The sequence below is a fragment of the Saccoglossus kowalevskii genome, chromosome 7 (assembly GCF_978046115.1).
Source record: "Saccoglossus kowalevskii chromosome 7, keSacKowa6.1, whole genome shotgun sequence".
NCBI classification, from domain to species: domain Eukaryota; kingdom Metazoa; phylum Hemichordata; class Enteropneusta; family Harrimaniidae; genus Saccoglossus; species Saccoglossus kowalevskii.
In genome coordinates, this window is record NC_140647.1 from 40,189,703 (window position 1) to 40,217,560 (window position 27,858).

At 36.2% G+C, this 27,858-nt stretch overlaps 2 protein-coding genes across 2 annotated transcripts in view; one reads left to right on the top strand and one right to left on the bottom strand.

Annotated features, from left to right (window-relative positions):
* The window catches only part of LOC102800727 (transforming growth factor-beta receptor-associated protein 1-like), a 219,735-nt gene extending 194,016 nt beyond the window's left edge, over positions 1-25,719 (bottom strand). Inside the window, exons 1-3 of the mRNA XM_085501557.1 lie at positions 25,188-25,719; positions 22,899-23,004; positions 15,493-15,599 (exon numbers count right to left, since the gene is read on the bottom strand). Coding sequence (XP_085357683.1) covers positions 15,493-15,599; positions 22,899-23,004; positions 25,188-25,326 — 352 coding nt within the window. The 5' untranslated portion in view covers positions 25,327-25,719. The remainder of the gene's footprint in view (positions 1-15,492; positions 15,600-22,898; positions 23,005-25,187) is intronic.
* An 833-nt stretch (positions 25,720-26,552) lies between these two features.
* LOC146740978 (uncharacterized) lies at positions 26,553-27,329 on the top strand. The gene has a single exon (XM_085501938.1). It carries the CDS (start codon positions 26,553-26,555, stop codon positions 27,327-27,329), a length of 777 nt encoding a protein of 258 aa, XP_085358064.1.
* Positions 27,330-27,858: the final 529 nt, after the last annotated feature.

Here is a 27,858-nt window from a genome sequence, read left to right on the forward strand (position 1 = left end):
ATAGAAAGACAGTCTAGTTAGGAATAGAAAGACAGTCTAGTTAGGAACAGAAAGACAGTCTTGTTAGGAATAGAAAGACAGTCTTGTTAGGAATAGAAAGACAGTATTGTTAGGAATAGAAAGACAGTCTTGTTAGGAATAGAAAGACAGTCTAGTTAGGAACAGAAGGACAGTCTTGTTAGGAATAGAAAGACAGTCTTGTTAGGAATAGAAAGACAGTCTAATTAGGAATAGAAAGACAGTCTAGTTAGGAATAGAAAGACAGTCTTGTTAGGAATAGAAAGACAGTCTTGTTAGGAATAGAAAGACAGTCTTGTTAGGAATAGAAAGACAGTCTAGTTAGGAATAGAAAGACAGACTAGTTAGGAATAGAAAGACAGTCTAGTTAGGAACAGAAAGACAGTCTTGTTAGGAATAGAAAGACAGTCTTGTTAGGAATAGAAAGACAGTCTAGTTAGGAATAGAAAGACAGTCTAGTTAGGAATAGAAAGACAGTCTAGTTAGGAATAGAAAGACAGTCTAGTTAGGAATAGAAAGACAGTCTAGTTAGGAATAGAAAGACAGTCTAGTTAGGAATAGAAAGACAGTCTTGTTAGGAATAGAAAGACAGTCTTGTTAGGAATAGAAAGACAGTCTAGTTAGGAATAGAAAGACAGTCTTGTTAGGAATAGAAAGACAGTATTGTTAGGAATAGAAAGACAGTCTTGTTAGGAATAGAAAGACAGTCTAGTTAGGAATAGAAAGACAGTCTAGTTAGGAATAGAAAGACAGTATTGTTTGGAATAGAAAGACAGTCTTGTTAGGAATAGAAAGACAGTCTTGTTAGGAATAGAAAGACAGTCTAGTTAGGAATAGAAAGACAGTCTAGTTAGGAACAGAAAGACAGTCTTGTTAGGAATAGAAAGACAGTCTTGTTAGGAATAGAAAGACAGTATTGTTAGGAATAGAAAGACAGTCTTGTTAGGAATAGAAAGACAGTCTAGTTAGGAACAGAAGGACAGTCTTGTTAGGAATAGAAAGACAGTCTTGTTAGGAATAGAAAGACAGTCTAATTAGGAATAGAAAGACAGTCTAGTAAGGAATAGAAAGACAGTATTGTTAGGAATAGAAAGACAGTCTAGTTAGGAACAGAAAGACAGTCTTGTTAGGAATAGAAAGACAGTCTAGTTAGGAATAGAAAGACAGTCTAGTTAGGAATAGAAAGACAGTCTAGTTAGGAATAGAAAGACAGTCTAGTTAGGAATAGAAAGACAGTATTGTTAGGAATAGAAAGACAGTCTAGTTAGGAACAGAAAGACAGTCTTGTTAGGAATAGAAAGACAGTCTAGTTAGGAATAGAAAGACAGTCTAGTTAGGAATAGAAAGACAGTCTAGTTAGGAATAGAAAGATAGTCTAGTTAGGAATAGAAAGACAGTCTTGTTAGGAATAGAAAGACAGTCTAGTTAGGAATAGAAAGACAGTCTTGTTACGAATAGAAAGACAGTATTGTTAGGAATAGAAAGACAGTCTTGTTAGGAATAGAAAGACAGTCTAGTTAGGAATAGAAAGACAGTATTGTTAGGAATAGAAAGACAGTCTTGTTAGGAATAGAAAGACAGTCTAGTTAGGAATAGAAAGACAGTATTGTTTGGAATAGAAAGACAGTCTAGTTAGGAATAGAAAGACAGTCTTGTTAGGAATAGAAAGACAGTCTTGTTAGGAATAGAAAGACAGTCTTGTTAGGAATAGAAAGACAGTCTAGTTAGGAATAGAAAGACAGTCTAGTTAGGAATAGAAAGACAGTATTGTTTGGAATAGAAAGACAGTCTTGTTAGGAATAGAAAGACAGTCTTGTTAGGAATAGAAAGACAGTCTAGTTAGGAATAGAAAGACAGTCTAGTTAGGAATAGAAAGACAGTCTAGTTAGGAACAGAAAGACAGTCTTGTTAGGAATAGAAAGACAGTCTTGTTAGGAATAGAAAGACAGTCTAGTTAGGAATAGAAAGACAGTCTAGTTAGGAACAGAAAGACAGTCTTGTTAGGAATAGAAAGACAGTCTTGTTAGGAATAGAAAGACAGTATTGTTAGGAATAGAAAGACAGTCTTGTTAGGAATAGAAAGACAGTCTAGTTAGAAACAGAAGGACAGTCTTGTTAGGAATAGAAAGACAGTCTTGTTAGGAATAGAAAGACAGTCTAGTTAGGAATAGAAAGACAGTCTAGTTAGGAATAGAAAGACAGTCTAGTTAGGAATAGAAAGACAGTCTAGTTAGGAATAGAAAGACAGTATTGTTAGGAATAGAAAGACAGTATTGTTAGGAATAGAAAGACAGTCTAGTTAGGAACAGAAAGACAGTCTTGTTAGGAATAGAAAGACAGTCTTGTTAGGAATAGAAAGACAGTCTAGTTAGGAATAGAAAGACAGTCTTGTTAGGAATAGAAAGACAGTCTTGTTAGGAATAGAAAGACAGTCTTGTTAGAAATAGAAAGACAGTCTAGTTAGGAATAGAAAGACAGTCTAGTTAGGAATAGAAAGACAGTCTAGTTAGGAATAGAAAGACAGTCTTGTTAGGAATAGAAAGACAGTCTAGTTAGGAATAGAAAGACAGTCTTGTTAGGAATAGAAAGACAGTCTTGTTAGGAATAGAAAGACAGTCTTGTTAGGAATAGAAAGACAGTCTAGTTAGGAATAGAAAGACAGTCTAGTTAGGAATAGAAAGACAGTCTAGTTAGGAACAGAAAGACAGTCTTGTTAGGAATAGAAAGACAGTCTTGTTAGGAATAGAAAGACAGTCTAGTTAGGAATAGAAAGACAGTCTAGTTAGGAATAGAAAGACAGTCTAGTTAGGAATAGAAAGACAGTCTAGTTAGGAATAGAAAGACAGTCTAGTTAGGAATAGAAAGACAGTCTAGTTAGGAATAGAAAGACAGTCTTGTTAGGAATAGAAAGACAGTCTAGTTAGGAATAGAAAGACAGTCTAGTTAGGAATAGAAAGACAGTCTTGTTAGGAATAGAAAGACAGTATTGTTAGGAATAGAAAGACAGTCTTGTTAGGAATAGAAAGACAGTCTAGTTAGGGATAGAAAGACAGTATTGTTTGGAATAGAAAGACAGTCTTGTTAGGAATAGAAATACAGTCTTGTTAGGAATAGAAAGACAGTCTAGTTAGGAATAGAAAGACAGTCTAGTTAGGAACAGAAAGACAGTCTTGTTAGGAATAGAAAGACAGTCTTGTTAGGAATAGAAAGACAGTATTGTTAGGAATAGAAAGACAGTCTTGTTAGGAATAGAAAGACAGTCTAGTTAGGAACAGAAGGACAGTCTTGTTAGGAATAGAAAGACAGTCTTGTTAGGAATAGAAAGACAGTCTAATTAGGAATAGAAAGACAGTCTAGTTAGGAATAGAAAGACAGTCTAGTAAGGAATAGAAAGACAGTATTGTTAGGAATAGAAAGACAGTCTAGTTAGGAACAGAAAGACAGTCTTGTTAGGAATAGAAAGACAGTCTTGTTAGGAATAGAAAGACAGTCTAGTTAGGAATAGAAAGACAGTCTAGTTAGGAATAGAAAGACAGTCTAGTTAGGAATAGAATGACAGTATTGTTAGGAATAGAAAGACAGTCTAGTTAGGAACAGAAAGACAGTCTTGTTAGGAATAGAAAGACAGTCTAGTTAGGAATAGAAAGATAGTCTAGTTAGGAATAGAAAGACAGTCTTGTTAGGAATAGAAAGACAGTCTAGTTAGGAATAGAAAGACAGTCTTGTTAGGAATAGAAAGACAGTATTGTTAGGAATAGAAAGACAGTCTTGTTAGGAATAGAAAGACAGTCTAGTTAGGAATAGAAAGACAGTCTAGTTAGGAATAGAAAGACAGTATTGTTTGGAATAGAAAGACAGTCTTGTTAGGAATAGAAAGACAGTCTTGTTAGGAATAGAAAGACAGTCTAGTTAGGAATAGAAAGACAGTCTAGTTAGGAACAGAAAGACAGTCTTGTTAGGAATAGAAAGACAGTCTTGTTAGGAATAGAAAGACAGTATTGTTAGGAATAGAAAGACAGTCTTGTTAGGAATAGAAAGACAGTCTAGTTAGGAACAGAAGGACAGTCTTGTTAGGAATAGAAAGACAGTCTTGTTAGGAATAGAAAGACAGTCTAATTAGGAATAGAAAGACAGTCTAGTTAGGAATAGAAAGACAGTCTAGTAAGGAATAGAAAGACAGTATTGTTAGGAATAGAAAGACAGTCTAGTTAGGAACAGAAAGACAGTCTTGTTAGGAATAGAAAGACAGTCTTGTTAGGAATAGAAAGACAGTCTAGTTAGGAATAGAAAGACAGTCTAGTTAGGAATAGAAAGACAGTCTAGTTAGGAATAGAAAGACAGTATTGTTAGGAATAGAAAGACAGTCTAGTTAGGAACAGAAAGACAGTCTTGTTAGGAATAGAAAGACAGTCTAGTTAGGAACAGGAAGACAGTCTTGTTAGGAATAGAAAGACAGTCTTGTTAGGAATAGAAAGACAGTCTAGTTAGGAATAGAAAGACATTCTAGTTAGGAATAGAAAGACAGTCTAGTTAGGAATAGAAAGACAGTCTAGTTAGGAATAGAAAGACAGTCTTGTTAGGAATAGAAACACAGTCATGTTAGGAATAGAAAGACAGTCTTGTTAGGAATAGAAAGACAGTCTAATTAGGAATAGAAAGACAGTCTAGTTAGGAATAGAAAGACAGTCTAGTAAGGAATAGAAAGACAGTATTGTTAGGAATAGAAAGACAGTCTAGTTAGGAACAGAAAGACAGTCTTGTTAGGAATAGAAAGACAGTCTTGTTAGGAATAGAAAGACAGTCTAGTTAGGAATAGAAAGACAGTCTAGCTAGGAATAGAAAGAAAGTCTTGTTAGGAATAGAATGACAGTCTAGTTAGGAATAGAAAGACAGTCTTGTTAGGAATAGAAAGACAGTCTTGTTAGGAATAGAAAGACAGTCTTGTTAGGAATTGAAAGACAGTCTAGTTAGGAATAGAAAGACAGTCTAGTTAGGAATAGAAAGACAGTATTGTTAGGAATAGAAAGACAGTCTTGTTAGGAATAGAAAGACAGTCTTGTTAGGAATAGAAAGACAGTCTTGTTAGGAACAGAAAGACAGTATTGTTAGGAATAGAAAGACAGTATTGTTAGGAATAGAAAGACAGTCTAGTTAGGAACAGAAAGACAGTCTTGTTAGGAATAGAAAGACAGTCTTGTTAGGAATAGAAAGACAGTCTTGTTAGGAATAGAAAGACAGTCTTGTTAGGAATAGAAAGACAGTCTAGTTAGGAACAGAAAGACAGTCTTGTTAGGAATAGAAAGACAGTCTAGTTAGGAACAGAAAGACAGTCTTGTTAGGAATAGAAAGACAGTCTTGTTAGGAATAGAAAGACAGTCTAGTTAGGAATAGAAAGACAGTCTAGTTAGGAATAGAAAGACAGTCTAGTTAGGAATAGAAAGACAGTCTAGTTAGGAATAGAAAGACAGTCTAGTTAGGAATAGAAAGACAGTCTAGTTAGGAATAGAAAGACAGTCTTGTTAGGAATAGAAAGACAGTCTAGTTAGGAATAGAAAGACAGTCTAGTTAGGAATAGAAAGACAGTCTTGTTAGGAATAGAAAGACAGTATTGTTAGGAATAGAAAGACAGTCTTGTTAGGAATAGAAAGACAGTCTAGTTAGGGATAGAAAGACAGTATTGTTTGGAATAGAAAGACAGTCTTGTTAGGAATAGAAATACAGTCTTGTTAGGAATAGAAAGACAGTCTAGTTAGGAATAGAAAGACAGTCTAGTTAGGAACAGAAAGACAGTCTTGTTAGGAATAGAAAGACAGTCTTGTTAGGAATAGAAAGACAGTATTGTTAGGAATAGAAAGACAGTCTTGTTAGGAATAGAAAGACAGTCTAGTTAGGAACAGAAGGACAGTCTTGTTAGGAATAGAAAGACAGTCTTGTTAGGAATAGAAAGACAGTCTAATTAGGAATAGAAAGACAGTCTAGTTAGGAATAGAAAGACAGTCTAGTAAGGAATAGAAAGACAGTATTGTTAGGAATAGAAAGACAGTCTAGTTAGGAACAGAAAGACAGTCTTGTTAGGAATAGAAAGACAGTCTTGTTAGGAATAGAAAGACAGTCTAGTTAGGAATAGAAAGACAGTCTAGTTAGGAATAGAAAGACAGTCTAGTTAGGAATAGAATGACAGTATTGTTAGGAATAGAAAGACAGTCTAGTTAGGAACAGAAAGACAGTCTTGTTAGGAATAGAAAGACAGTCTAGTTAGGAATAGAAAGATAGTCTAGTTAGGAATAGAAAGACAGTCTTGTTAGGAATAGAAAGACAGTCTAGTTAGGAATAGAAAGACAGTCTTGTTAGGAATAGAAAGACAGTATTGTTAGGAATAGAAAGACAGTCTTGTTAGGAATAGAAAGACAGTCTAGTTAGGAATAGAAAGACAGTCTAGTTAGGAATAGAAAGACAGTATTGTTTGGAATAGAAAGACAGTCTTGTTAGGAATAGAAAGACAGTCTTGTTAGGAATAGAAAGACAGTCTAGTTAGGAATAGAAAGACAGTCTAGTTAGGAACAGAAAGACAGTCTTGTTAGGAATAGAAAGACAGTCTTGTTAGGAATAGAAAGACAGTATTGTTAGGAATAGAAAGACAGTCTTGTTAGGAATAGAAAGACAGTCTAGTTAGGAACAGAAGGACAGTCTTGTTAGGAATAGAAAGACAGTCTTGTTAGGAATAGAAAGACAGTCTAATTAGGAATAGAAAGACAGTCTAGTTAGGAATAGAAAGACAGTCTAGTAAGGAATAGAAAGACAGTATTGTTAGGAATAGAAAGACAGTCTAGTTAGGAACAGAAAGACAGTCTTGTTAGGAATAGAAAGACAGTCTTGTTAGGAATAGAAAGACAGTCTAGTTAGGAATAGAAAGACAGTCTAGTTAGGAATAGAAAGACAGTCTAGTTAGGAATAGAAAGACAGTATTGTTAGGAATAGAAAGACAGTCTAGTTAGGAACAGAAAGACAGTCTTGTTAGGAATAGAAAGACAGTCTAGTTAGGAACAGGAAGACAGTCTTGTTAGGAATAGAAAGACAGTCTTGTTAGGAATAGAAAGACAGTCTAGTTAGGAATAGAAAGACATTCTAGTTAGGAATAGAAAGACAGTCTAGTTAGGAATAGAAAGACAGTCTAGTTAGGAATAGAAAGACAGTCTTGTTAGGAATAGAAACACAGTCATGTTAGGAATAGAAAGACAGTCTTGTTAGGAATAGAAAGACAGTCTAATTAGGAATAGAAAGACAGTCTAGTTAGGAATAGAAAGACAGTCTAGTAAGGAATAGAAAGACAGTATTGTTAGGAATAGAAAGACAGTCTAGTTAGGAACAGAAAGACAGTCTTGTTAGGAATAGAAAGACAGTCTTGTTAGGAATAGAAAGACAGTCTAGTTAGGAATAGAAAGACAGTCTAGCTAGGAATAGAAAGAAAGTCTTGTTAGGAATAGAATGACAGTCTAGTTAGGAATAGAAAGACAGTCTTGTTAGGAATAGAAAGACAGTCTTGTTAGGAATAGAAAGACAGTCTTGTTAGGAATTGAAAGACAGTCTAGTTAGGAATAGAAAGACAGTCTAGTTAGGAATAGAAAGACAGTATTGTTAGGAATAGAAAGACAGTCTTGTTAGGAATAGAAAGACAGTCTTGTTAGGAATAGAAAGACAGTCTTGTTAGGAACAGAAAGACAGTATTGTTAGGAATAGAAAGACAGTATTGTTAGGAATAGAAAGACAGTCTAGTTAGGAACAGAAAGACAGTCTTGTTAGGAATAGAAAGACAGTCTTGTTAGGAATAGAAAGACAGTCTTGTTAGGAATAGAAAGACAGTCTTGTTAGGAATAGAAAGACAGTCTAGTTAGGAACAGAAAGACAGTCTTGTTAGGAATAGAAAGACAGTCTAGTTAGGAACAGAAAGACAGTCTTGTTAGGAATAGAAAGACAGTCTTGTTAGGAATAGAAAGACAGTCTAGTTAGGAATAGAAAGACAGTCTAGTTAGGAATAGAAAGACAGTCTAGTTAGGAATAGAAAGACAGTCTAGTTAGGAATAGAAAGACAGTCTAGTTAGGAATAGAAAGACAGTCTTGTTAGGAATAGAAAGACAGTCTTGTTAGGAATAGAAAGACAGTCTTGTTAGAAATAGAAAGACAGTCTAGTTAGGAATAGAAAGACAGTCTAGTTAGGAACAGAAAGACAGTCTTGTTAGGAACAGAAAGACAGTCTTGTTAGGAAAAGAAAGACAGTCTAGTTAGGAATAGAAAGACAGTCTAGTTAGGAATAGAAAGACAGTCTTGTTAGGAATAGAAAGACAGTCTAGTTAGGAATAGAAAGACAGTCTTGTTAGGAATAGAAAGACAGTCTAGTTAGGAATAGAAAGACAGTCTAGTTAGGAATAGAAAGACAGTCTAGTTAGGAATAGAAAGATTGTCTAGTTAGGAATAGAAAGACAGTCTTGTTAGGAATAGAAAGACAGTCTTGTTAGGAATAGAAAGACAGTCTTGTTAGAAATAGAAAGACAGTCTAGTTAGGAATAGAAAGACAGTCTAGTTAGGAACAGAAAGACAGTCTTGTTAGGAACAGAAAGACAGTCTTGTTAGGAATAGAAAGACAGTCTAGTTAGGAATAGAAAGACAGTCTAGTTAGGAATAGAAAGACAGTCTTGTTAGGAATAGAAAGACAGTCTAGTTAGGAATAGAAAGACAGTCTTGTTAGGAATAGAAAGACAGTCTTGTTAGGAATAGAAAGACAGTCTTGTTAGGAATAGAAAGACAGTCTTGTTAGGAATAGAAAGACAGTCTAGTTAGGAATAGAAAGACAGTCTGGTTAGGAATAGAAAGACAGTCTAGTTAGGAATAGAAAGACAGTCTAGTTAGGAATAGAAAGACAGTCTAGTTAGGAATAGAAAGACAGTCTTGTTAGGAATAGAAAGACAGTCTAGTTAGGAATAGAAAGACAGTCTAGTTAGGAATAGAAAGACAGTCTTGTTAGGAATAGAAAGACAGTCTTGTTAGGAATAGAAAGACAGTCTTGTTAGGAATAGACAGACAGTCTTGTTAGGAATAGAAAGACAGTCTTGTTAGGAACAGAAAGACAGTATTGTTAGGAATAGAAAGACAGTATTGTTAGGAATAGAAAGACAGTCTAGTTAGGAACAGAAAGACAGTCTTGTTAGGAATAGAAAGACAGTCTTGTTAGGAATAGAAAGACAGTCTAGTTAGGAATAGAAAGACAGTCTTGTTAGGAATAGAAAGACAGTCTAGTTAGGAACAGAAAGACAGTCTTGTTAGGAATAGAAAGACAGTATTGTTAGGAATAGAAAGACAGTCTAGTTAGGAACAGAAAGACAGTCTTGTTAGGAATAGAAAGACAGTCTAGTTAGGAACAGAAAGACAGTCTTGTTAGGAATAGAAAGACAGTCTTGTTAGGAATAGAAAGACAGTCTAGTTAGGAATAGAAAGACAGTCTAGTTAGGAATAGAAAGACAGTCTAGTTAGGAATAGAAAGACAGTCTAGTTAGGAATAGAAAGACAGTCTAGTTAGGAATAGAAAGACAGTCTAGTTAGGAATAGAAAGACAGTCTTGTTAGGAATAGAAAGACAGTCTAGTTAGGAATAGAAAGACAGTCTAGTTAGGAATAGAAAGACAGTCTTGTTAGGAATAGAAAGACAGTCTAGTTAGGAATAGAAAGACAGTCTTGTTAGGAATAGAAAGACAGTCTTGTTAGGAATAGAAAGACAGTCTTGTTAGGAATAGAAAGACAGTCTTGTTAGGAATAGAAAGACAGTCTTGTTAGGAATAGAAAGACAGTCTTGTTAGGAATAGAAAGACAGTCTAGTTAGGAATACAAAGACAGTCGTGTTAGGAATAGAAAGACAGTATTGTTAGGAATAGAAAGACAGTCTTGTTAGGAATAGAAAGACAGTATTGTTAGGATTAGAAAGACAGTCTTGTTAGGAATAGAAAGACAGTCTTGTTAGGAATAGAAAGACAGTCTTGTTAGGAATAGAAAGACAGTCTAGTTAGGAATAGAAAGACAGTCTAGTTAGGAATAGAAAGACAGTCTAGTTAGGAATAGAAAGACAGTCTAGTTAGGAATAGAAAGACAGTCTTGTTAGGAATAGAAAGGCAGTCTAGTTAGGAGTAGAATGACAGTCTAGTTAGGAATAGAAAGACAGTCTTGTTAGGAATAGAAAGACAGTCTAGTTAGGAATAGAAAGACAGTCTAGTTAGGAATAGAAAGACAGTATTGTTAGGAATAGAAAGACAGTCTTGTTAGGAATAGAAAGACATTCTTGTTAGGAATAGAAAGACAGTCTTGTTAGGAATAGAAAGACAGTCTAGTTAGGAACAGAAAGACAGTATTGTTAGGAACAGAAAGACAGTCTTGTTAGGAATAGAAAGACAGTCTAGTTAGGAATAGAAAGACAGTCTAGTTAGGAATAGAAAGACAGTCTTGTTAGGAATAGAAAGACAGTCTAGTTAGGAATAGAAAGACAGTCTAGTTAGGAATAGAAAGACAGTCTTGTTAGGAATAGAAAGACAGTCTTGTTAGGAATAGAAAGACAGTCTTGTTAGGAATAGAAAGACAGTCTTGTTAGGAATAGAAAGACAGTCTTGTTAGGAATAGAAAGACAGTCTTGTTAGGAATAGAAAGACAGTCTAGTTAGGAATAGAAAGACAGTCTTGTTAGGAATAGAAAGACAGTCTTGTTAGGAATAGAAAGACAGTCTTGTTAGGAATAGAAAGACAGTCTAGTTAGGAATAGAAAGACAGTCTTGTTAGGAATAGAAAGACAGTCTTGTTAGGAATAGAAAGACAGTCTTGTTAGGAATAGAAAGACAGTCTTGTTAGGAATAGAAAGACAGTCTAGTTAGGAATAGAAAGACAGTCTAGTTAGGAATAGAAAGACAGTATTGTTAGGAATAGAAAGACAGTCTTGTTAGGAATAGAAAGACAGTCTTGTTAGGAATAGAAAGACAGTCTTGTTAGGAATAGAAAGACAGTCTTGTTAGGAATAGAAAGACAGTCTAGTTAGGAATAGAAAGACAGTCTAGTTAGGAATAGAAAGACAGTCTAGTTAGGAATAGAAAGACAGTCTTGTTAGGAATAGAAAGACAGTCTAGTTAGGAATAGAAAGACAGTCTAGTTAGGAATAGAAAGACAGTCTAGTTAGGAATAGAAAGACAGTCTAGTTAGGAATAGAAAGACAGTCTTGTTAGGAATAGAAAGGCAGTCTAGTTAGGAGTAGAATGACAGTCTAGTTAGGAATAGAAAGACAGTCTTGTTAGGAATAGAAAGACAGTCTAGTTAGGAATAGAAAGACAGTATTGTTAGGAATAGAAAGACAGTCTTGTTAGGAATAGAAAGACATTCTTGTTAGGAATAGAAAGACAGTCTTGTTAGGAATAGAAAGACAGTCTAGTTAGGAACAGAAAGACAGTATTGTTAGGAACAGAAAGACAGTCTTGTTAGGAATAGAAAGACAGTCTAGTTAGGAATAGAAAGACAGTCTAGTTAGGAATAGAAAGACAGTCTTGTTAGGAATAGAAAGACAGTCTTGTTAGGAATAGAAAGACAGTCTAGTTAGGAATAGAAAGACAGTCTAGTTAGGAATAGAAAGACAGTCTTGTTAGGAATAGAAAGACAGTCTTGTTAGGAATAGAAAGACAGTCTTGTTAGGAATAGAAAGACAGTCTTGTTAGGAATAGAAAGACAGTCTTGTTAGGAATAGAAAGACAGTCTTGTTAGGAATAGAAAGACAGTCTAGTTAGGAATAGAAAGACAGTCTTGTTAGGAATAGAAAGACAGTCTTGTTAGGAATAGAAAGACAGTCTTGTTAGGAATAGAAAGACAGTCTAGTTAGGAATAGAAAGACAGTCTTGTTAGGAATAGAAAGACAGTCTTGTTAGGAATAGAAAGACAGTCTTGTTAGGAATAGAAAGACAGTCTTGTTAGGAATAGAAAGACAGTCTAGTTAGGAATAGAAAGACAGTCTAGTTAGGAATAGAAAGACAGTATTGTTAGGAATAGAAAGACAGTCTTGTTAGGAATAGAAAGACAGTCTTGTTAGGAATAGAAAGACAGTCTTGTTAGGAATAGAAAGACAGTCTTGTTAGGAATAGAAAGACAGTCTAGTTAGGAATAGAAAGACAGTCTAGTTAGGAATAGAAAGACAGTCTAGTTAGGAATAGAAAGACAGTCTTGTTAGGAATAGAAAGACAGTCTTGTTAGGAATAGAAAGACAGTCTTGTTAGGAATAGAAAGACAGTCTAGTTAGGAATAGAAAGACAGTCTAGTTAGGAATAGAAAGACAGTCTAGTTAGGAATAGAAAGACAGTCTAGTTAGGAATAGAAAGACAGTCTTGTTAGGAATAGAAAGACAGTCTAGTTAGGAATAGAAAGACAGTCTTGTTAGGAATAGAAAGACATTCTTGTTAGGAATAGAAAGACAGTCTAGTTAGGAACAGAAAGACAGTCTTGTTAGGAATAGAAAGACAGTATTGTTAGGAACAGAAAGACAGTATTGTTAGGAACAGAAAGACAGTCTTGTTAGGAATAGAAAGACAGTCTAGTTAGGAATAGAAAGACAGTCTAGTTAGGAATAGAAAGACAGTCTTGTTAGGAATAGAAAGACAGTCTTGTTAGGAATAGAAAGACAGTCTAGTTAGGAACAGAAAGACAGTCTTGTTAGGAATAGAAAGACAGTCTAGTTAGGAATAGAAAGACAGTCTTGTTAGGAATAGAAAGACAGTCTAGTTAGGAATAGAAAGACAGTCTTGTTAGGAATAAAAAGACAGTATTGTTAGGAATAGAAAGACAGTCTAGTTAGGAATAGAAAGACAGTCTAGTTAGGAACAGAAGGACAGTCTTGTTAGGAATAGAAAGACAGTCTTGTTAGGAATAGAAAGACAGTCTTGTTAGGAATAGAAAGACAGTATTGTTAGGAATAGAAAGACAGTCTAGTAAGGAATAGAAAGACAGTCTTGTTAGGAATAGAAAGACAGTCTAGTTAGGAATAGAAAGACAGTCTAGTTAGGAACAGAACGACAGTCTTGTTAGGAATAGAAAGACAGTCTTGTTAGGAATAGAAAGACAGTCTTGTTAGGAATAGAAAGACAGTATTGTTAGGAACAGAAAGACAGTCTTGTTAGGAATAGAAAGACAGTCTTGTTAGGAATAGAAAGACAGTCTAGTAAGAAATAGAAAGACAGTCTTGTTAGGAATAGAAAGACAGTCTAGTTAGGAACAGAAGGACAGTCTAGTTAGGAATAGAAAGACAGTCTAGTTAGGAATAGAAAGACAGTATTGTTAGGAATAGAAAGACAGTCTTGTTAGGAATAGAAAGACAGTCTTGTTAGGAATAGAAAGACAGTCTAGTTAGGAATAGAAAGACAGTCTTGTTAGGAATAGAAAGACAGTCTTGTTAGGAATAGAAAGACAGTCTTGTTAGGAATAGAAAGACAGTCTTGTTAGGAATAGAAAGACAGTCTTGTTAGGAATAGAAAGACAGTCTAGTTAGGAATAGAAAGACAGTCTTGTTAGGAATAGAAAGACAGTCTTGTTAGGAATAGAAAGACAGTCTTGTTAGGAATAGAAAGACAGTCTTGTTAGGAATAGAAAGACAGTCTAGTTGGGAATAGAAAGACAGTATTGTTAGGAATAGAAAGACAGTCTTGTTAGGAATAGAAAGACAGTCTTGTTAGGAATAGAAAGACAGTCTTGTTAGGAATAGAAAGACAGTCTAGTTAGGAATAGAAAGACAGTCTAGTTAGGAATAGAAAGACAGTCTTGTTAGGAATAGAAAGACAGTCTTGTTAGGAATAGAAAGACAGTCTAGTTAGGAATAGAAAGACAGTCTAGTTAGGAATAGAAAGACAGTCTTGTTAGGAATAGAAAGACAGTCTTGTTAGGAATAGAAAGACAGTCTAGTTAGGAATAGAAAGACAGTCTAGTTAGGAACAGAACGACAGTCTTGTTAGGAATAGAAAGACAGTCTTGTTAGGAATAGAAAGACAGTCTTGTTAGGAATAGAAAGACAGTATTGTTAGGAACAGAAAGACAGTCTTGTTAGGAATAGAAAGACAGTCTTGTTAGGAATAGAAAGACAGTCTAGTAAGAAATAGAAAGACAGTCTTGTTAGGAATAGAAAGACAGTCTAGTTAGGAACAGAAGGACAGTCTAGTTAGGAATAGAAAGACAGTCTAGTTAGGAATAGAAAGACAGTATTGTTAGGAATAGAAAGACAGTCTTGTTAGGAATAGAAAGACAGTCTTGTTAGGAATAGAAAGACAGTCTAGTTAGGAATAGAAAGACAGTCTTGTTAGGAATAGAAAGACAGTCTTGTTAGGAATAGAAAGACAGTCTTGTTAGGAATAGAAAGACAGTCTTGTTAGGAATAGAAAGACAGTCTTGTTAGGAATAGAAAGACAGTCTAGTTAGGAATAGAAAGACAGTCTTGTTAGGAATAGAAAGACAGTCTTGTTAGGAATAGAAAGACAGTCTTGTTAGGAATAGAAAGACAGTCTTGTTAGGAATAGAAAGACAGTCTAGTTGGGAATAGAAAGACAGTATTGTTAGGAATAGAAAGACAGTCTTGTTAGGAATAGAAAGACAGTCTTGTTAGGAATAGAAAGACAGTCTTGTTAGGAATAGAAAGACAGTCTAGTTAGGAATAGAAAGACAGTCTAGTTAGGAATAGAAAGACAGTCTTGTTAGGAATAGAAAGACAGTCTTGTTAGGAATAGAAAGACAGTCTAGTTAGGAATAGAAAGACAGTCTAGTTAGGAATAGAAAGACAGTCTTGTTAGGAATAGAAAGACAGTCTTGTTAGGAATAGAAAGACAGTCTTGTTAGGAATAGAAAGACAGTTTATTGACTATATAATTATATACGGTATATACATTGAAATAAAGTACATAGAATTGAATGGTCGAACCACTATGTGAACTAATGTAAACTGAGCAGGTGAAGCAACTACTGTTGTACTTTTAGAACAGTGAAAACTATCAAACAACCAAAGAAACAAAACTAGACTGAGAATCTGCTGGCACTAGGTGGTGCTATACACTAAATCTAATAAAATAGATAGAGGGGGCTACAACAGAGAATACTAAGGCTATACTAGTAAATGTGCAGCAATTAAACAAATTGACACTGAAAACAAATTTAAGGGAATTAAGTCAAGTTGCACTCTAAGGTTGTATTTTATTGGACTATTACTAATAGTGTTAATGTGAAGAAATTGAAGGAAATATATCATCTAAATTTAAATTTTAAGTCTGTCTGTAGGATGCAGACTTTCCATTTCATTTTTGTTTTCATTTCATTCACTATGTGAATAGTGTTCCAACATGAGTTGACAAATATTTCCCTGAATTTGTTCATTTTTATAGCATCAAAAAGCCTAAAAGTGTTATGCAACTTAATTATAAATTATTACTGACCTTGAATAGTCCAATAGAAGAAAAATGAAGATGGATTATTTCTTACTTTATTGAATCGTCTATCTTTGCCATCCCTCACAATTCTTGCAAACAGGAATAATCCAAGTCTGTAGAATTCAGAAAAAATAGTTTTAAACTATTTTTTGAACAATAACAGCAATATGAGCAACCAGTCTTGATATCACAATGAGAATATTTATTGACACATCTATTTGCATATTCATGAGCGTCTTTATGTTGCTACGTCATCAGTTTCTTCAAGCTGTACACATGCTTGAAGCAGTCTATTTGACTTCTTGAATATTATATACTTTTGCTTCTGAAATGGAAAGTTCTACCACTGATAGAGGCAGGAGTCGAGGCCGGAAATGCCGTGCTCCTTCGCCAATACCAAGTCCAGTCAGAGATGAAAACGCTCCTCGGAGACGGGGAAGAAATTCCAGAGGCCGTGGCCGGATGATTTCATCACCCAATACATCAAGGACAACTAATGATGGAATCAACGCATCAACGTCGAGAACATCGAATTTGCGAGTCTTGGACACCACAAACCCCAAAAATTGGACAGTACGTCAAATTCGACAAAAACTTCAGGACATTGGCATACTCTTACCGTCTACCAGGAGCAAGAAAGAAGCGATCAACTTGTACAAGCTAAATAGCCAGCAACAAAGGGGCCCATACGCTACCAACATTAGCGCAACGAATGCTGCGACAGAATTAGATTCAGATCCCGAACCCCCAACTCTGCCTGAGCAGGAATCAACTGGTGTAAACAGAAGAACTACGACTTTCAACACGGACAATTTATTTCCAGGCGAAATGGATTTATTTCAACCAGCACGCTGTCGCAACTCAAATCAAACATCGGATACCAGGCTGGCGGTAAACAACATGGCAGCCGCCCCATCGTGTGGGGTCGATCGTGTTCACACTGATCGTGGGCCTACAAGCACGCCTGTTTATGGACCTCCTTACGCCTCAGATTTTACACCACCTGCGAGGAGGAGATTTGGGATTGTGTCACACGACCTGCCAAGAATTGTTGCAGTTACTGATGCTATGTGGAACAATATAACCCAAGGTAAATATGTCAACCTAGCAACGTTACTGATACCCGCACATGAAAGTATAGAGAGTCGTTCTATTTTGGACGCCATGGGAAATGAAATACGACTGAAGGGTAATCCCGATCCCCGACTCAACAAAATGTTAACTCATAACGAGTTCTTGGTTGCGTTTGGCAGATATAAATCCATTATATGTGAAGTTTTCCCACATAGGCGTGAAGAACTAGACTGTTACCGAGACGACATAACGGACATGGCCATTAGCTTCGGGGGTAGCCTATTCTACGAGTACCATGTCGAATTTGCCACTCGTGCAGCAGCTTGGTTACTGCAAAGAAACATCAAAATTGACTGGTCGATCCGAGATGCGGATATTTTTATGCGCCTCACTGCCGGACGTAAAGCTAATGCATGCTCAATTTGTGGTAGTACAATTCATTCGTCAGACTTTTGTCCACGTACAGTACTTATTCCGCCCAACCTCCCGCTTTTATCGCTTTTTTTCCGACCGCTTATCGCTTAATTTCCGACCGCTCGCTGCTTTCCGACCGGAAACCGACCACTTTTTTTCCGCTCGCTCGCGTTCGCTTTTGTTCGCTCGCTCGCTCGCTTTTGTTCGCTCGCTCGCTCGCTCGCTCGCTTTTGTTCGCTCGCTCACTCCTGCTATGGCTGGCTTCAGAAACATCCGCTTGCCAGCCGACCGCTGGAGTAACAATGATCGTACATTGTATGTATCAACTTAAGTTTGTATTCGTAATAAATTTAGGTTTTAATGACGATTCAAAACACAACGCCTATTGCTTCTCTGTTTTGGAACAAAGACGCCTTCAAATCACTTGACACATTGTAACGTTTGCTACGCAAGTCGAACTGTGACCTGTATTTACATATTTAGGTCCTTGTGTGTGTAGTTCAAGCAGCTATATAACTGGTCAATCGCGATATGTATTGAGTACTAGTATTTGTGTGTTGTGTGTGTGTTTCTGTGTGTGATTATGACTAAATTTATTCCGAACGGCGCTCAAAATAATTTGACACTTTGTTATTTTTGAACGCAACTCGCACTATGACCCTTACTCAATTTGCATAAGTAATACGAATGCTGTAGTTCAGAAAATCTATTGGTTAACTTTTGCTCGTGTCTGGGTGCGCAAAACAAAACTGCACATATAATTATCGCATAGCTGAATTTCTACAAATCAATTGGACTTAAACTACTAGTATAATGATTGTGACGACTAATCGCTTGTCTGAGTACATGCGGCGACGAATTATTGGATTGGCAGCAGCCGGACGAAAAATGAAAGAGATCTCGGAACAGTTAATTTGTTGAGGAAAACAAAACAAACGCAGCCAGTGATACATTTTGAAAACAAAAATACAAAATAATCGCAATCAGAGGCGCCGACCACGCGCGTTGGAAATAAATAAAACGTGTTGTGACAGTCTCACCAAACTCTTTCACTCGCACAATATAATTATGTTATTTCCCAAAGCACTTATATTTAATACATTGACGAAAAACACCGCAAGAAAAATGTAAATCAGGCTTGTAATTACTACTCGAACGCAATGTTGATCACTGTAAAAGTGGATAAATTCGAACCGTCATCAAATTCAAAATTCAAGCGATCTCGTTGAATGTCAAAAATAAACTCGATGTTTAGAAAGACAAAAACAACACCATATTAGAGTGCAAAAAAAGTTAGCAGCAAAGAACGAGAAGTGCATGTGGGAAAGCGATGAGTGAACTCGAGGAAAATTATGCTGATGTGAGAACAAGCCATATACTCGCGGAGTACTCGCTAAAACATCGAGAAAATGTGCCATTTCAAAGGGCACCCTTACAAATAATGTCTGCGATTGTGTGAACATGAAAACGTGCAAACAAGGAACAGAACTCGTGGTCCACAAGGAAACTTAGCGATGACGCAGTTAGATGTATACGGCTGTTGAAAACAGACTCCTTCGATCTCATATAAGCAGGTTCACGTGGATGTATCATTTTCAACTATTACCAACAACGCTATGATAACAAAGACATTGTGAAATTCATTTGTTTTATGTAGAAAAATACAGTAATTTTACCAAGTAAAATCATATTTATTAATATTGATTGCGTTTATTTTGTTCTTTTATTCAGTGAACGTAATCTATCACTGGCAGCGTTTGTTTTTTCGCGTCTCACAACTTAATGTCCAAGCTGACTTTGTTTTGGCTGTAAGTGAACTACGTACAGCTCATGAAAGTATTTCGCCCAGAGTTCGCAAAAAACGGAATACCCTGCAAAATTTGAATCCTTTATTTTATAACGAGACATTTGGCGCAAACATAAAAACCATAATTGTAATTCAACAGATTTATGTAACGTGTTAGTCCGCTTGCCAGCCGCCTAGTTAGAAAACGCGATCTCCAGTGAAGTCGGTGTCGACAACTTCGGACAAGTAAGATGGGCGCTGGCCGACATTACATTTGCAAGTATTGTATTTGTTTGACAAATTGTACACTACGGTCATTCTATAACAATCGATCAGTCGTTTTTTTCACAGTCTTACTATTCCTGCAGATATTCTTCAATTGTTATAGGTGCCACGGATTTTAACATAACTACAACTTGACCCGTGTTAAACCCAAACCATGCGTGCATGACAACCGTCACCCTACACACGGTTTAACTCAACGAATACCGTTCTCTACAGTAGACATTTTTCGCTCTCCACCAAAAATAGAATGGTTTTATTTCATATTAGTTGTGTCTGTGTCAGTGTCGTATTTGATTTCACATGTTTGGTTCGATCTTGTTTATGGTGTACATTATTATCACCAATTTTATATGGCCGTGTGATCCACCGTATTTTTTTCAACGGTCGTTCTATAAATTTCTAATTGTATTTATTCTTATTTTAACATCATAAAAACAAAAATGATACACTTGTACATGAAACAGTAGGTAATGAACTGTAAATGCGGGCGGTTGTGCTGTCAGGCGAGCGAGCGAGCGAGCGAGCGATTGCGCGAGCGGATACTTCCAGATTTGCGCGGTCGAAAAAAAAGCGGAAATTGCGCGGTCGGATTGAACAAAGCGAGCGAAAAAAAAGCGATCGAAATCCGGAAGCGGGCGGGAGGTTCGGCGAAATGAGTACTGTACAGTGGAACAATGGAGCTTCTGAAAATTTGGTCCACACTTACGACAGTGAGGAAAAGTAGGCCATCAACTATTGATGACGTGTGTAATGAACCTTTGTTTTTTAACTCACTTATAATACACCATGTTCGTAATACTCCACTGAACATGTTTCATTTCCATCAAGCCGGGCTTACTAAAATCGGGAATCTAAAGCGGAAATTGCGCGGTCGGATTGAACAAAGCGAGCGAAAAAAAAGCGATCGAAATCCGGAAGCGGGCGGGAGGTTCGGCGAAATGAGTACTGTAGGCAATTCTTTACAACCAACCAACAACAGGCTAATTCAACTGTCGACGTTAGAGGACGCCCCAAGACTTATTTAGAAGGTAAAGAAGTGTGTAATAACTATAATACCAACGGTAAAGGGTGTTCTAGATATCCATGCCCTTTTTTGCATGCCTGTACTTCATGCAAATCCAGCCTCCCAGTATATAGTTGCCCCAGGTCATTCAATGCAGCCAGGGCTCCTAAATCCATTGCCGTTAATCCTGGTACCACTCAGTGACTGCCCACACCTAGTACACCGGTTAAAGTTGATTTATTGGAAGAATATTTGACTAATCACCCAGATTCAGACTTTGTCAGCCAATTATGTTCAGGCCTTCGTCATGGCTTTAAGACTGGCATTGAGGACACACCAACTGTTTCCTATGAATGCTTGAACAATTTGTCTGCTCAGAGAAATCCAGAACCTGTTACACGTTTATTGCAGACTGAGTTAGACAAAGGATATGTAATCGGTCCTTTTGATTCACCTCCATGCTGAGACAAGCTTCCTCTGTATCTAAGTTACATCACCAAGTCACATTGAATAAAGCTTGCTGTTTAGAGTTGCGTATATGGGGGCTATTTTTGGAATCTTGGAATGGTATCCACTTATTTCTGAACAGTGACATAATTAGTGCTTCTGACCTCCACATTTTCACAGATGCCTCATCAACTAAAGGGTTTGGAGGTTATTTCCAGGGACACTGGTACTGTGAGGTTTGGCCTTCACAGTTGATGATAGAGCAACGAGATGATTGGTCAATGGCATTCCTTGAGTTGTATCCCATTGTTGTGGCTTCAATGTTATGGGGAAAGTTCTGGTCTCAGCAACGTATTCATTTTAACTGCGACAATCAAGCCACAGTTCAAGTCATCAAAAAGGGAAGGGCATCATCTCACTGTCATGCTATAAATACTCTACTACGTCGACTGACACTGACCGCCATGCAGCACAATTTTATTGTTCTTGCACAATTCATTCCAGGAAGACAGAACACTGTAGCTGATGCATTATCTCGTTTCCAGTTTCAGGAATTCAGGCACCTTGCACCAGAAGCACACAAGCACAAGACACCGTGTCCACCATATTACAAAGTAATGCAAATTTAGGGCAAAATGTGCGTGAACTGTGGAGTTGTACATTAGCGCCTAGAACAAGGCAAGCTTATAACTCAGGTTTAAACCTTTTCATTCGTTTTGTGAACATGCACGCTGAGTCATGCTCTTTCGGTAATTTACCAGCAGTATCAGAGGACTTATTACTACTTTTTATTACACATTGTTACAAATATCTACAACTCAAAGAATCTACGATAAGACTATACCTTCCTGGGATTCGTTTCAGATACATTGAAGCAGGTGTACCTAATCCATGGCAGGTAACTGTCATTAGTACGGGTCAATTTGTTACTCAGGGCGATTAAACGTAATCAGGGATGAGGCACTAGGCCACGCTGTGCTTTCACAGCTGATATTATTTATTTAATGTTTAGTACTCTTGAGTTAGGAGTATTTACCCAGTTCATTGATATCCTCATGCAAACTGTTGTGTTAGTAGCTTTTTTTGGTTTCCTGCGCTGTGGTAAATTCACCGTCAAGTCCTATGGAGCGTTTAATAGAGATTTTCATTTATGTATTGAGGATGTCAGTTTTCAAGGTGATGCTCAAGTTTTTCTACGGTTGAAGTCATCAAAGTCAGATCAATTTCGTGAAGGAGTGGTAATTAGATTATTCAGAAATGGCCGCATGTGTCCAGTACAGAGTCTGAAGCGATATTTGTCTCTTAGAGTGGCTTTGCGTCCTAGACCTAGTTTAGGGGACCCTCTGTTTGTAACTGAAGACAACTTACCACTGACACGTTCTGTTTTCCTACAGTATTTACGCAGACTTGTCTGCTCATTGGGTCTCAGTTCATTTCAATTTACAGGCCATTCCTTCTGCAGCAAATGCCGGTATCCAAGATCACATGATTAAGGCACTAGGCAGATGGTCTTCAGTTAGCTACTTGAGGTACATTCATACTTCAGGGATGTCAGTCAGATCTGCACATTCTACATTAGTCAGTAGTTTCTAATCTAATTCATTATATATTCCTCTATCTTGGGGACATTTCATTTGGGGGCTTCGTATATTTATCATATACTCTTTTTCCCCCAAGATTTGGTTTCCAGCTTTTTAAATTATTATTTATGTATTTTATTCGTATGTATTTATTTATTAATATTCATTTACTAAACACATCGTAGTTTACAACCTCCGCTGTTTTCTACCAGTTCCGGACAGCTTCAGCTATCCTCTGCCAGGTAGTTGCAGCTTCCGCAGCTTCTATCGATAACACTGTTACCTCACGTAGCTCACAGCTACATAACCTACTTACTTCACGTAGCTTTCAGCTACAATAATCGACCTACAGCTTCCGCTGTTCATTTCTCATATTAATATACTAACATTAATGCTAACGTTTTACAAGTCAGTATTTACTGTTTTTTGCAGACTGTTTTTGGGGCTTTTCAGATTTGCTGTACTTTACTACATCTTTTCTGCGGTAGTAGTTTGACACTGCTAACCATCTCACTGGGGGGGGCTCGCTGTGGGACTAGTCTAGGCAAGTTAGGTAGCACTCATTGTTAGGCAGATTTCAGCTATGCATTTCAGACTGTTTGTATGGTCCCAGCAGCGTGCCCCCCCCCCCCTGTTTTGCCAAATAAACATGTATTCTTATCTCTTTATCTGTTGTGTCATAAATAGTGCTCTGCTGAAGTTAATATTTTCAGAAAATTATAATGTTGTGTTTCTATGGAAACTGTATCCTGGTACAATTTGTGAAAGATCAAAAAGTGTTATTCCCCCCAAATAAATTATTCTTTCATGAATGCAAACATACCTCAAGCCCCATACAACTACCATTCCACTCTGTATATTTTGTCTTGAAAAGTAATTTCCAGTCCATCTTAACATCTGGATGACAAGAAATATAAATGTACCAGAGCCTGGAAATAATTAAAAACAGATATAACTGACATGCACTCAGTCTATGGGGATTGGTAAGTACATGGTTATATCCACCATGGCTTTTTTGTATTATATAAAACATATCACATGAATAGACCAAGCAGGAACCACGATTTTCAAAGGAATACACTACTACTATTCCATATGTTACTCAGTACAACTTTCTAACAGTGAAAGTGGTAAACAGCAAGCATTTTTATCACATGACATGGCTAGACATGTTGTCCATTCAGAATCCAGGATTTGTGGGGATTGTAAGCCGTAATTTACTTTTAGGAATGACGAAAGTCATAAGCATACTAATTACAAATCACAAAATTCTGCAAAATTTTTATCAACCAAGTTTATCCCCACCATGGTGGTATTTCTGAATGGAATTTCTGTAGTTGGCGTTGAAGAACTTGACTTTAAATTTTAGGTTTCTTGTTTGGTTTGTAAGACCTGGGTCATAGATTACAATGAATAATGGACATGGCGGTGGACAATAACAGTCAGTTGTGTCCTGCAGTGGCATACAATATTACTAGATTTTTCTTGGTAATTAATGGTTCAAATGTTGGTATTTCATCAAGATTGAGATAATTTCAGATTTGTTCAGCCCTTTGCTCTGCCACGTTGAAGATTATACAGACACTACCCAAATGGAAGAAATACACATGCTGCATCAGTTTTTGTTGGCTATACATTAAAACAGATCATCAGATTTCATAACACCCTAATGAAACATATGGTCATCACCAAACCAATTTTCACATAAAAAATAGGCAACCTCATAAAATGGTAATTTTTAAGCTATTTATACCATTGGTATAAATATGTTAAATAATACCATTGGTTGCTAATAATGGTAAATAATACCATTAGTTGCTATGGTAAAAGATCTCAAAGATCACTCCGTTTATAGTTAAACATTCATACAATGTATGCAATGAGTACTCTAGGTAAATATTTAAATTCTTTATGAAATCAAACTATTTGAATTTTTTCAGGCAGTTTCTCAAAAATATATTTCACACTAGGTGAACAAAAATGAAAGTTTTGTCCACATCAATAATTATGTAACAATGTAACAAACACAAATGTTTTGCCTTTTTTTACTAGTAGGTGAAATGTTAAGTCCCAAAAGTAGGTAACCTGTTGTTAACTATTGAAGTAATTATAATAACAGTGAAATAAATAAAGAAGACATGTCAACATAGCAGATGGTGCTTTATGGATGATTAATTCTATGGGCAATGTTTCTCTGTGAAAACCATTTTGATTTTAGAAAAGAAATTGTGTGAAATATTAAAACTTTCTATCTCTGAACACAATGAATTTAATCAATGAAAATCAAAAAGTTTAATTTCAAATTTGAACACCCTATATGTCCTTTAATATGCACATTTACTGATAACAATGTTCCAAGGAATACTGCAATGTCCCCAGTGAAAAAGAATGACAAATATGCAAACCAAATTATGCACATCGTATGTTTCTTTTCCTAGATCCTAGTTTTTTTTTGTTTTTTTTTTTAATTTTTGTTTTGCAATATTTATAAATAATATAATGGCAATTTAATCAAACCAATCAACAAGTGCAGTGCATAATGAAGCCATTTTAAATATTTCATGTCAATAAAAACATTTTTTTGAGTTTGAATTAACAAAATTGTATAAATATTAAAGTTGGTGGTGGTTATCATGCACTGTGCATGCACGAGATATGGTTCTCATATGAACAAAGATGGCGACTTGTTGCACAGACCAAGGAGCACAAAGTGAAACGTTACCAAGCTTTAACTAGGTAATTTCATTGGTGATTGGAAGGTATTGAAAGAGTCATCAACATAAGTTTTGCATGTCGCGCCCAGGTCAAAACTTGTGCTTGTGATTTACACTAAAAGAGTGCATTTGATTTTGGGAAATACATGATTATCAACACAAATGCTGCACATGTGAGTCGAGACGACTAATGCACTAATACAAGTAAAGGAATGAATTTGTTGTGTCAACAGTATAGGATTTTGCTCCACACATTGTGGTTCAGTGTTTTATAGACAACCTTAATTTCAGGGATACCTTAATTACCTTCATTAATGTGGATTGGGTTAGGTTCAAGAGAGGACAGTGCTATTGAATACTGTAGATTAAGACATGACTTCATTACTATGTTCACAAACCTGCAAGGTCATAGAACTTTTCTGTTTGGAAATAAGCAGCGATGACAAACAAATTCCATTGTATTCCAATGTCATAGACGAGACTTCGAACTAAATTATTGGTCATCGAACTTGACACTTTCGATATTATGTCACCCATTCTCGAGTACCTATAATCGTGGCAAGAATGAACTTGGAAACTATAAAGTCACGTGATGTGTACCAAAGGTCATAATGACCCTCGGCCTTCGGAGTAATCATGTCTCCATATTACCGTATAACCAAACGGAGTGTCTCGTGCCACGCCCGTGGCAGGAGACAATTATGGCTACTGCCACGTCCCGGAAGTAAACGTACCGACGTCCTATGTGTAGTTTCGGCCGTCATACACAGATTTTTCACTTGTTTTACTATCGGTGTTTGAATAAAATACTTTCACAGTGGTGTCGTTGTCAGAAATAATTTCAATTCGCGCATTTTATACGAAAATGCGAAGTCCAACCATTGACGGAAACTTTGTACGCCCTCCGGTGTTGGGAACTTGGAACACTACGTTTACCTAAAGCCAACCTCGGCGTTTATCAATCTAGTAAAACTCGCAAATCACGGCGTCGTTACCGTATTTTTAAAGTTTTAAATAAAATTAATATAGTACCAATAATATATTATTTCCTCTTTTTTTACAGTCAGAGAAATGGTTAATGTTAAATGTAACTGGGAATTACCAATATTCAATAATATGCAACAGGTGATACTTTGAATTATGACGACGAGGCTATCGACTGTACGAATGAAAACCCAAGTTATTTTATCTGAATAATAAAACAGGTTTTATAATTGAAATTGAGCTTATAACAGAGAGCATGAACACGCTTGTAGCACGGCGAATATCAATAGTATTGTCATGAATTTGTTTTCGCGTATCTGTTAACCGACTTAATTAGTTGATTATTAGCTGAATTGCTGTGTTATGTCTGTCATCGTTTAGGCCTATTTGAAGTTTTGGACGAAACTTGGCTCAGTGATTTGGAACTAATTACGAGATAATCGTCGCCATTCTGACAGTTTATATTCATAGTTATTAATGTAGCGAACGATTAATCAAAAGATATGACGTATTCAGTACTTAGTGTGATTGGCTTTATGATTTAAGGTTACGCCCTAGAGTCTTTTTACTACTTTGTAATTGGTTAGAGTTTTGAAAAACCCTCTGTTACTAAAACACATACTAAACAGCATGTCACTAAACCGCACATTGCTAAACCACTAAATAACAAGCAACATCAAGTAGGTGGTGGTGTTGAAATATTCCTTGGAGCGACGTTTCCAACATATCCAGAATTTCTAACAAGTTACAAGCAATGGTGTGATGAGAACAGCCACCCTATGAGAACTTTAAGAAGCCATCGCAATATAGGTAATGTAGATTCCAATTATCCATATAATAACATCACGTTTGTTTGCAAGCATCATGGTAAACCACGGATTAGAGGTAAGAATGAGCGACCACTACAGAGTTATTATGCATCTGACTGCAGTGTGAAGCTCAAGTTAATTTTTGTTGCTAACTCAAACTGCTATAAAGTTTCAGTTTTGTGTACAGAACATAATCATGCGATTTCAACAGAAAAATACAGGTGGTATCCAGATAACAGAAAATTGAACACAACTGAGACGGCAGAAGTTGAACAACTACTTGATTTGGATGTTGAAGTAAGGAATATTAAGAGTGTTGTTGCATGGAAGACAAGCAAACAGGTAATTTCAAAAGATATACATAATATGAAAAGGGTGATAGAAGAGCGCAAATCAGAAGGTAGGTCAGAAGGTCAAAAGGTTGCTGATAAATTAATTGAACTACAGGGTCTTGATCCAAATATAACAACTGTTATTGAGATGTCACCAAAAAATGAACTTGACTTAGTATTTTTTCAAACAAGTGAGATGAAAAGATTATATAATGAGTATCCAGAAATTCTTTTTGTTGATGGAACATATAAGGTAAATATTGAAGGCTATCCACTGTACCCGATACTCATACAAGATGGTCAAGGTAAGGGGCGTTCTATATATAACCAAAATACCAAAGTGCCAAATTTGATCAGAATGCGCTCAGAAGTTTTGTTTTATAGATTTTGCTTAAAAGAGAAAACTATCATGTAAATTAGCTACTTAATATGCCACTAGTATTTGTGGACATTGTCATTGTATTAGGTGGTATTTCGTTAACATCACGGGAACAAAATGTGGTTCTGGTTTATTTGATAAAAAGCCTGATTAAAACAATACGTCTTTTCTCAAAAAATCGTGGGCAACCAAAAAAATGACGTGGTCTGTCATGAAAAGTATATTTCATTGCACAATTAGGTCGATCTTGCTCTTTGTTAGAAAGTGTCCTCTCACGGCAACCACACGCACCTCCCTCCGGGCGTCACTTTTAGACATAATTTCTCTATTTCAATACAGAGACCACAACTCAAGAAATAATGTATTACCAAAAAAAGACAGTTAATACTTCAAAAAGAGCATTATCAATTTCCTATTGGAACATTCAATGTTTAGGAAGGAATAAGAAGATGGTGACTTTATAGCAAATATAAATTGCCATGATATCGTTGGTCTAGGAGAAACATGGTTGAGTTCAAAATCTAACACTATAGACATACCTGGATACTATTGTTACTCTATAACA